This window comes from Aspergillus brunneoviolaceus (assembly GCF_003184695.1).
Source record: "Aspergillus brunneoviolaceus CBS 621.78 unplaced genomic scaffold BO95scaffold_10, whole genome shotgun sequence".
Classification (NCBI taxonomy): domain Eukaryota; kingdom Fungi; phylum Ascomycota; class Eurotiomycetes; order Eurotiales; family Aspergillaceae; genus Aspergillus; species Aspergillus brunneoviolaceus.
The window spans coordinates 561,829-572,924 of record NW_020290740.1 but is presented as its reverse complement, the minus strand read 5'-3'; the positions used below and the strand labels follow the sequence as shown (position 1 = coordinate 572,924).

At 50.6% G+C, this 11,096-nt stretch overlaps 1 protein-coding gene across 1 annotated transcript; it reads left to right on the top strand.

The window, feature by feature from the left end:
* Positions 1-9,874: 9,874 nt before the first annotated feature.
* Positions 9,875-10,751, top strand: veA (sexual development activator VeA; the record flags this gene model as incomplete). Its single annotated transcript, XM_025588734.1, has 2 exons — positions 9,875-10,022; positions 10,093-10,751. The coding sequence occupies 2 exons, from the start codon at positions 9,875-9,877 to the stop codon at positions 10,749-10,751; spliced, it is 807 nt and encodes a 268-aa protein (XP_025445899.1).
* Between the last annotated feature and the right edge of the window lie 345 nt (positions 10,752-11,096).

The following is an 11,096-nucleotide window of genomic DNA, read 5'->3' as shown; positions in this document are numbered from 1 at the left end:
GGCGATTTCTGCCTTCTGTTCTTCTTCCCGGCTTGTGCTTGTTGCTCCTGCTGAGGTTGTGGTGGCGGTGGTGATATCCAACAAAGCTCCCTCGTGCTCACCCTTTATGTTGGTGGGCCCAATAATCTGATCAGGGGCTTTGATTGCCTGCGGGGCATCGCGATGAGGAAACTCCTCATCATCGTAGGCGCCCTCAAAATCAAAGATTCCTAACGAGCGAGTCTCCTTCTTCAAGGCGATTCGACATGCGATTTGCGTCGACCACACCAGCCCCAGCGTTGGAGTTTTGGAGGTCGACCTCCACAACCCCGGGCCATAGCTCGGAAACAGAGACTGGGGGATGTCGCCCCATCCTGTGAAGAAGCGTTGCTGGTGCACGAGACTCAGGATCTCGTTGCGGACAGGGTTCCCGATGAGGTACGAGCCGTCGAACTGTTGCTGCTGCTGCTGAGGATCGTCGTCTGCGAGTGGGAATGGTGAGGAGGAGAATGGAGGCTGAGAGGACGGTGCGAGCATAATGTTGCCGTGGTGGTGATTTATGGGAGTGAGGTCTACATTGCTGGTTTCGGCAGCTCGGGAATTGCGGGGAAGGGGTGATAATGCTCCACCACCTGCACCGGGTTCGGCTCGTGGTATTCGTTGTTGCTGCGGCTGTTGAGTAGAGGGTACGGATGAGTATGCGGTGGCACCACCAGGACGAAAGAGGTTCGATGGTGTGTCGCTGTCGATGCGATCCGAGACTTGATTGGCGACGACAATGGCTATGTCTTCGGCGACGGCGAGGTTGCGCAGCAATTGGCCCAATCTGGCGAGTTCGCCGGACCGGGTAGAGAGACCTGATAGGTTGTGGGAGGAGTGCTCCGCTCTGTAGTTGGAGGTGATGGAGTCGATAACCACCAGTCCAACGTTGTAGCGCTTGATCGCGACGGGGAGCTGGTAGTTGAGGATGTGATCTTGGCTCTCAAGGTCCATCGCGTTGATGGAAAGGACCCTTTCGAGGGAGGGGGCTTGGTCTTTGCTAATCTCAGAGAGGTAGGGGTGGTATGCAATGAGCTGAGAAAGTCGCGGTGTCGATAGCGGAGCTTCGGTCGAGATGTAGATCGCATTCTTCGCCAGACCCCGAGGCGCAGGCAGCTGGACGGCCAGAAGGAGAGTGAGGAGAAACTGCGTCTTGCCGCTTCCACTACAATCCGCGTTAGTCCGTTCATGCCTTATGAATGCGCATATAGAGTAGTGGGACAAGCCGACACACGCACCTCTCACCCGTCACTTCGGTCACGTAGCGAGTCGGTATCCCTCCATCGAGCAGTGCATCCAACGTGGGGTCGAGCGTGCTGATCGCACTCCATTGCGACAGATCTAGCGTGCTGGCTGGGCCTGGAGCGACAGGCAGATCCTCACTGAGGCTGGAGCCTGGCTCTTCCGTGTCGGGACCTCTGATTTCTTCGAATCCGACATCGTGATGAAGCGCTCGGATGATCTGAGTGGACAATCGGCGGACGTCGGCTGCGGGGACGTGGGCGCGTTTGGCGATCTCGAGGATGTCGAGGGTGATCAGATCGACGGTGGTGATATGATTCCGCTCCAGAGGAGGTAGAATATGGGAGTACCGTTTGGTTGGGAAGTCCGGGAGGACTGACAAAAGATCCATAAGCGTGAGAAACTCGGATGAAGCAGAAGTCGAGGCTGCCCGCCATCAACGGTTCCGCGGCGGCGACGCGGAGAAGACACGGCCGCACGTGCTGCGCCATCACTAATTGGTCCTCCCATTTGGGATCATCACATCTAGATCTATGACGTTGATTATGAAGCGCGACCTCATCAACTAGATCGATTTCTGATATTCTCGCTCGGTATTCTAGACTTGCTATATGTCGTCACGAGCATTCTCTACTCCTCGTTTCTATTTTCCGTCCAGCCTCTGAGTAGGAATGGGCACAGTAAAGCCGCAATTGACACTTTGGATTGATCAAGTCGAGGCCACCATCATACTGAACAGTCCGAGGTGGTCAATGACTGTCTTGTGCTCTCAACCCACTATTTGAAGTATGTGGGAAATCTTCAGAGGAATCGTGGTGAGCTTCCAACATTCGGCGCAATATCAGTACAGGAAACTCTGCCAGCAGTTCTCAGAACTCAATGGTGTTTTTTGCGATTTTCAAAAGATCGTATATATCTCACCGAACAGAAGAAAATTTGCGCTGCTGATTCTTTATTTCTTTGACAGTAAAAGGGGATAGCTTGCCACTTGGAAACCGGCCTTTCCCCTCAAGTGAGGCTCACGACCAATGTACCCGTTTCAGCAGACTGTGGTATCTTACCCTAGAGAAAAAAGCCTCTAAGTTACCAAAAGCCTCATGACTAAGATCTCCGTGTCTCTGGGCTTGTGCTTGGCCCTCTTCAAGCCTCCTCCTTCAAGACGACTTTATGCAGACATGGACCCGATAATCCTATTCTCCCGGTACAGATGCCTTCCAGAAAAGCAACGGCTTGCGGCATCGACGCCGAGTGGGAGACGATTCGCTGGCCGTGAAACATGGAACGAAAAAATCCCCCGACGAGCAGATTGGTGCAACCTTGGGACGCATAGCTTGCTGTCCTCGTATCCCAGTACGGGACGGACAGCAGTCCAGGACGGCTGAAACTAGGATCATCGGAAAGCCCATTCAGTCACCCAGTCCCAGCGGCATTCTTGATCGCAGGATTGGACATGATGCATCATCCATATCCCGGGTCGAGGATTATCGTTCGATGGTGCAGGGATCTTCGAGGATAGACGGATGAGTGTCGATAGTCATGTATCGCAAGTCGAACGCATCATGTTGTAGAAGGTGGATTATCGCACGGACGGCTTGTGCGAGGGAGCGTTTAACTCCTCTCGGGATCGGGAAGTGTTCCCGGTAAGTCTAAAGCTCCCTCTTCTTGAAGGTTGGAGCAAGGAAGACCAACACGGAGAATATTGGTCTGGGGATATTGGCCCGGGATATAGATATGGGGCAGACGTGACGCGTTTGTGTTTCACGGGAGCTTTTTATGGAAACGTTGCTCCAGATCGCATTTCGTTCGCCCTACTTTTTTTTTGTTTTCTCTGAATGTAACGATGGAGGTGAAGGGCAATGAGGGATGGGTATGCACACATTACAGGGTAGAACCTCACGGGCTTGTAGGTAAACCGTGCGCATTCTAGGTTGGTCTACGGAGTAGCAGACTAGGAATGGGATAGCTGACATGTGCGTCGGCCTTATTCAGGTCTATTAGGACATTTACTGTTACTGTTCATACCTCCTTAGTCACTTGGCGCAAATCGGATAGTTCCATGAAATGGGTGTGGATGAAAGACATTGATTGCTTCATTTAGCTCTCCTAGTCGTGGAATAGGAAGTCCCAAGTAGGTCTAGGTAAGTGAGAAGCTTAGGTAAATGATACCAATGACGTTGGTGATAATCTTTCCCATAAGAAAAGAGGGTCGTCAAAGCATGACAAGCGCACAGACACAAGCTATGACACGATAATGCATGCATCTTCCAGGGATCCCCCTCCCCGCGCTGTAAAGACAGAGAAGGAGAGGAAGCGAATCACGGCGATCGGCTCAAATTTCGAGCCCAGATCCTGTTCGATCTTCTTTGTCTTCCCTCATGAGAAAAATACGAGCAGCAGCGCGGATGGATACATCACATTTGAAAATGGATCTGTCGAGTTCTCAAGGAAAAGCTACCCTGGCGAGAAAACGGTCGGCTAGAACATAATGAGACTAGTGTCCTAACTATTACGAAGTAGTTTCGTGCTCAATAATCTGACAGCAGCATGATGGCTTTAGGTCTCGGACTGGGGGGGGGGAGGGGTCCCATATCCAATTGTGGGTTGGATGGGGCCGACTACTGTCTGTTAAACACAGTAGGATTGTTTCCCCCCGCCAAGAAAGATAAGCTAGGGGATTTCAACTGTCCTGTACGGAGTATCTTGGTCTAGTATCTGGACTATCGACCCCGTACGCAGCGTTGCTTATTAGGATCAGCCAGCTACTTTTGTACGTCATGATTTAGACCAATATGAGCGCTACCGCTCGCCATGAAAGGTTTTCTGTTTTTGTTGTCTTCAATTGACGAAGATCTACGCGAGTTTGCATCGAGTGTGAATAAGCTGCAGTAGTCGATGCTCTGAACGGACAATGCTTAGGTAGATTCTTTATTTGGGGCAAACGAGAGCAAGAACCGGCTCCCTACAGTATCGATGCCGCTTTGCCGATGTGCATGTTTTATGCTGTATGGCGAGTGAATAAGGACCTCCCCCCCAATAGACTAGAACCCTCCCCTACATCCTTTTGCGGTCTGGTAGCATTCGCACTGTCCGCAACAGTGACGAGCGGCCGCTGAAAGGAAGCTTGCGGTGTCGCAGAAGGTAAATTTCTGGACGGTGGCCTCTATAACGAATGATGGTCGCGTCAGTGGCAGCACAGCAGCACAGCGCCTTCGCGGTCGCACAGGATGGAGGTCACTCAGGCCTTTTGGAGGAAATCGGACATTTGCCACAGGCCAATTGCGTCTCAAGTCCACGGGATGTGCATACAGCACTCTATTTGCAATCGCCGGAGAGAAGCCTGGGGTTGATCGGTGATAAGGATACGTGACTCTCTGAGTTACGGGCTCACTCGCTTTTGAGAGCTTGCCTATAGTTCTGGGCCGATTATGGCCGCTCGGAAAATCTTTGAACACAGGCGCAAAGGATGAATTAACTTGCGAGGGAAGGATGTAAGATCATGGGATCGGATAGGCGATCTGGGCAGAGAATGGCCATGGAAATGGCTAGCTGGTCAGTCACGGCCTCCATCTCTGGTGACAGCATCATGAGACGAATTGATGCCAGGGTGGTCACAACCTGATCGTTCCGATCATGAAAAGCGATTGGAGGATTCTGTACGATCGTTTCGCTTTGTGCGCCTGATGACTCCATGAATATTAGACCCCTACCTTACCTCCCCAAGTGCTGGAAATTGACTAGCATACACATAGCCTATGCAAGTTGACGGGGGATTCCATGCTGGCAAGACCCGATACTCTGGTTACTGGACGATCCCTCGCAGGATAGTTCCAAGCAACTTGCTGGAGTCATAAACCTAAAACAGGACTATCAAAATTCATTCGGGTAAAGAAGGGGTAAACAGGGTGCTGAGCAACTGCATAAGATGTTTGCTTTCTGTAACCCCCTACTCCGGTCGTCGGTGAAAGATATGATTCACGTATGCTGAGTGACGATCGGATACGGCACGGAGATCCTCCCTGATCGTTCAAACGCCATCGAATGCCTCGGAAAGTGTGATAGACCCGAATTCGTGATCCAGAGCTGATCGAGAAAACACCCAGAAGCTGTACTGAGCCCATAGGCTGCATTTATTCGGGATCTACGGAGTGCGGACTACTAGTCTCTGGCTCTATCAGGGCTCTCCTAAGTCTTCAAGGGGATGGTGGCCCCTGAAGTCGATCCTCACGGCGCGTCTTCGAGCACTGACAGGATGGAATCACGATCGTCCGGGGCAAGCCCCTTTCTAGACGACAGCTCCGGGCGGAACTGGCATTTGCCTGAATGTCTAAGCGCCTAAGCAGTATCAAGAAGTCAGACACACGAGGAAAAGTGAGTGTCTCGAAGGCCAGGACGGAGCAGCAGTGCCAGTAGTTGAGATGGGGCCGCTCTATTCGGTGCGGACCGTTCAAGTGGGGCGGATTGAAACTTTTCCAGCGTTTCCACTATTCCACTCAGCCGCCGCCTTCATTTGGGTACGTACTCCGTACGGAGAGTGGCACGAGAGTCCGACTCTTAGGCGTTTTTCTCTGTGGGCTACCCAGTAATGAGTAAGATGATGGAGCCTCGAGCCGATGCCTGCATCCCGAACTCTGAAGGAGAAAAGTGGGGCGTGATGTATGGTTGGCTTCGTTGTGCAGGGCTAGACTATAAGAGCGTAAATTGCCTGAAGGACCATGGCATGGATCAAGGATCAAAGGTGAGAGACCATGGATCAAGAAGCAGGGATCATGGATCATGTCCGGTCGGCACTGGCCAGAGACGGAAGAGTCAGGCGCAGGGACCACCCGTACCAAGCCAGTAACTGCTAAGGTGTGGTATGCCAGTGGCCCAGTAGTCATGTAGTGTGACTGTGCCGGGCTGTACAGTACCTTACTGATTCACTCATACTTTTTTTTTCTTTTTTTAAATGATTTAGTCGTCGTACTTTTTCCCGACCCCCGGAGATGTGCCGCATCAGCCTGAGGGCCTAAACGCTTTTGCTGCCTCAGGGCCACCCGCCCGCTGCAGATCCGACTATCCAATTTTATTCTGGAGGCGGTGCTGATGGGTTTTCAAATCCCGACTCCTACTTAGTTAAGTAGTGATCAGCAGTACCTCGATCGGTGCCAGATTTGCTTTTCCGCTCACACAATTAAGGTTTTCTCTCCTAGGTTCGGCCGGTAATAATGGTTCCATTCGGTGATTTCCTAGTGCCAGTAATAAACCAACAGTAAGCCAGGGCCACCATGACTAAGATTCTTCGTGATCGCAAATAGTTCCAAAATTATGAAAGAGGGACGAGGGAGGAACAGAGTGTGTATGTATCATTGAATGCATCGATAGATTGGGTTTGCAAGTGTTCAGCAACCCCTGCTCATAATGCTATTTATTCAATGAGATCCTTCTTCCGGTAGTTTGCGTTCGGTACCCTAATGATGGATCTCCTCAAATCCCAGGTTTGAAGATTATAATTGTCTCCATTCGATAAATGATTGGCTCGCCGTGCGAATTGCGTATGCAGGCTGCAACGATAGCTCAAAGGCAAAAAATACCCTTGTGTGGTGGTGCCACCTGCTGAACTACTATCGATACCATCTTGTAAAGTCCGGCGGTTTTATTCTGCCCTCCCAGCCTCGGTCGGGTCGAAGGTGGCCACAACAGCATCTATGGATCGCATTGATAAGTAGGTGACAAGAAGTTCTGAATGACTTAAAGGAAAATAATCTGAATCGTTTGAGATACCAGGTATGCTGGATTAACCAAGTGATAACACTTAAGCCAAGCAAGGCGCTGGGGTTGCATCTGCAGGATGGCAGGAAAGGGCGCATTGACCACCCCCACTGGCCTGTTGTCATGTATTTTGCGCCCCGAACACCTGGGAGAAGCAACTGATCCGCCGGACTGGGAAATCCTAACTTCATGACCCATCACGGCTTCTGTAGCTCCTCCATGTGGTCAAAATGAACATGGGTAGCACTCGGGTACTTACTTGTTGCAGGTGAGGTTCATTGCTTGGAATTCCGTGACCGCGCAGCCGATTGTCAAGTGCCAACAGCATCCCCACCGCGGAGAGTGTATATCCCTAAGGATTACACCTCAGGGTTTAATGTACTACCGGGACCATTGGCAACTTCAGCAGCTTCCCATCGGAGGGGCCATGTCCTCCAACGTTCTATGTCCAATCATGCACCCCGTCAGCACAACGATTCAGCTGCAGAGAGTGTCTACCAGTAGTATAAGCGATAGGAAGTATACCGCGCCAAACGGGATGAATAAAGGAACAAGTCCATGCCTTCGACAGCAGGTACCTTGCTTTTGAGTTCGCAAGCATCATGTCAAGGGGCAGGGGGAGGGAGACCGTCCATGCATCTTACTGGCTGTCTCAAGCTCCTAGCAGAGGAAGAATCGCCTTACTCAGTACAATCCACTTGCGAGAATGATGGTCCAATTGCCTTGATATTCGTACCTACTAGAATAGTACTTAGTACTTACTGTCTGCCATTATTTCCTTCATGATTCAGTGTATGTGTATTACTACCGAGTATTACACAGCCCAGCATAGAGCCCACTGAGAGACCTCTGCTAGTACTCTTTCAGCTTAGTACCTCCGCTACTAACAGATTCCTGTCCATTGAGGTCGCATCGCTTAGAGAACAATCATGGATGTCAGGATACTAAGCTGTTGCTGTTCCTAGCTAGCGAGATCAATAGCTGCGACGCTTACCAACTTTAGTTGGGCTTTACAAGTTCAACCGTGGTAAGAACTAAGAAGAAGATTCAATATCCGCCCCGGAGGTTATTCCGTCATGTCGGTCGCACCCTAAAGCACCCTAAACTACGACATCACAGCCGTGGCCCTCCAGGTTTCTCCTCCCCGGAAGCCCCAGAGTCAGTCAAGTCTGTCAGCCCCACTAAGTTACAACGCATACTACTCATACCACATCATATTAATATTATTCTTCTGATATTATTTTGATGGAGGTAAAGGTTTTTTTTTTCTATTTTTCTAGCTGTCAATATTGATTCTATCGAATATTTTTTGTTTTCCTTGTGATTAAGGTTCTACGGAGGAAACCTTTCAGCACCTTTCGTCCATTTGGCCCCCTCCGCGAGTTCATCGGCCGGTCGCATTCACAATTAATGAAGACCCGTGGAAGTGCCATCGGGCCCATTGCCTTAGACGGTGGATCAGCTACCAGTCTAGCTTGTCCCAGTGTCCACCCCTCCGGCTCCAGCTAGTGCCGGATTTGGTTTTCTTCAACTTTTGCCCGTGAACCCGAACGATTGGTTAATTTACAGGATTAGACTATGAGGTATGGTTACCTGCTTTTCATGACTTGATAAGTAGATAATGATCTTTTATTAAATATTAGCTGCTATGTGTGACACTTCTAGGTTGTCAGTTTCTTGTTATCATCGTTTTCTCCGTTACTGAATACCAACCTTCACCTCCTCTTCTGCAGCTCCTCCCCCCCCTGGTAGGATTAGAGTTTTTGGGATGATGAGGGATGATACGATACCATCCATTTCCGCCATTCTTTGCGGGCATCAGACCGAAGAGCCGGAGGTGGGCCGCCCGATCCAGAAAGCAGGGTAATAATATTATTAGCCAGTACGGAGACTCAGTAGGTATTCTTCTCTTCATACTTCACTGGCATAGTAGAAGTTGTTTTTTAAGTCAGTTAGGTTAGGTAGTTGTGGTTAAGGTCCACGTATTATCATTTCGGCTTGTTCTCCCCTCCTTAGTTCACTCTCGGCGGCTTGCTTAGTTCCAGTTAGTTGGTTAGTTACCTCAATCAAATTAGTACTATGTCTGTGAGGTAGTTTAGTTAGTTACTTGGTTTTAGTTACTTCAGTACATACATACAGTACACAGCTGACTCTTCCTCTCTCTCTCTGCCTTTCCCCCCTCTCTCTGTGGAAATCTAGTCGGGTCTAGTCTTGTCACACTCTTTCTTCATCTTCCTCCTCCATCCCCATCTTGAACATCCTCTTCCCTCCTCTTCCTCCTCCTCCTCCTCCTCATCCTTCTACTACTCACTACCCCCCCCCCCTCCTTTCCTATCTGAAACTTCGCACGGGTCAATCGCTCTGGGCTGTTATCTGTTCTCCCCCCAGCCCAATTCGCAGTTGTCCCCAGTTCGATTTTCTTCCTCCCTTAATTTTTCCTACTTCTTGTCCGTTGCGACGCCTGCTTCACGTTTATTTGCTACTTCTTAACCTTCTTGGCTCGGTCGCTGCAGCGAATTCCTCTCGTTTGCCCCCGTTCTCGCCTCCACCCCCTCCTCCTACCACACTCTTCCGTTTCACTCAACCGCAGGGTCGGCTCGTGACTTTTTCATCGGCTACTAGCAGCCTCTACATCAAAGACATAATAATACAGCTTGGGGACCCGGAAGGTTGCTGCGCGTATTCCCGTCTCCGACTTGGTCATAGTTCGGTTGCATTTTTTCATCTATGGTTGTCTCATAGTGAGTTTTTGTCCTCCCATTCGTTCTCTTCTCTTTCGCCAACGATCAGAGATCGCTGGGAATATGTCAGTCAAGTAGTCACCTAACATTCTCTCAGGCTATCAGATCTGCATCAGTGCTTCACCATGGCTTCTAGACCTCCTCTATCGCCCCCGGTAAATGAGACGGAGCACTCCGTCAGCCGGATCACTCGTGAGGGGAAGAAGCTTACATACAAGCTTACTGTGATGCAACAACCCGAGCGGGCAAGAGCATGCGGTGCAGGCGCCAAATGTACGTCTTTGAACCCGCTTCATATGGATTGTTTGTTTGTGAAGAGACTGACAAAAAGTGTCTCCGAAAGCTTCTGCCGACCGTCGTCCGGTTGATCCTCCGCCTGTGGTTGAGCTGCGGATTTTCGAATCGGATCCCAGCGACGACACGCTTTGTACGGACATCACCTTCGCTTATAACGCCAACTTCTTCCTCTACGCCACATTAGACAACGCACGTTCAATGGCACAGGGTAGACTTGCTCCAGCTCCAACATTCCCCGTCCTCACAGGCGTGCCCGTGGCAGGAGTGGCATATCTTGATCGCCCTTTTCCGGCGGGATTCTTCATCTTCCCGGATTTATCGGTGCGTCACGAAGGACTTTACCGGCTGAGCTTCCATCTTTACGAGGAGACCAAGGAAAGCAAGGATGCGGACGAGGGAGCGCCGATCCCGTCACCAATGCTGAAGACGAACCCATTAAAGCCGATGACACCAAAGTCGTTCCTCGAATTTCGCCTCGAGGTTGTGTCAGTCCCATTCACAGTTTTCAGCGCGAAGAAGTTCCCGGGTCTAACACAAAGCACACATCTGAGTCGGATCATTGCGGAGCAGGGCTGCCGTGTCCGTATTCGGCGCGATGTCCGTATGAGACGTCGCGGAGACAAGGGATCTGATGACTACGATTATGACGAGGATAGGATGATGAGCAGCCGGCGTGATCGCTACCTCTCGGACCATGGAAAATGAAGCATTGTCATCCCAGACACGGTGTGTGTAGATGGGCTTGGCACATGAGGGACTGATTGCCTTACCTTAAATGTAAACAAATGTAAACAAACCCGGAACGCCCGAGGTAAACAACAATAAAAACAACATTGTTGGTCACTTGCTAAAAACAACCCACTTTGTCCTCTGCTCGTCCTCGTCATTGCCGCCGCCGCCGCTGCCTTCTCTGCCTGACCGCTTCTTTTCTCTCCTCCACTTCTCTTCCCCTCTCCCCCTCCCCCCTCTCCCCCGCGTGGTTTTCCCCGGGTTTCTATCGTTATTTGCCCAGTAGATGATATCCTTCCAGGATCTCTGTTGACGGAAGAA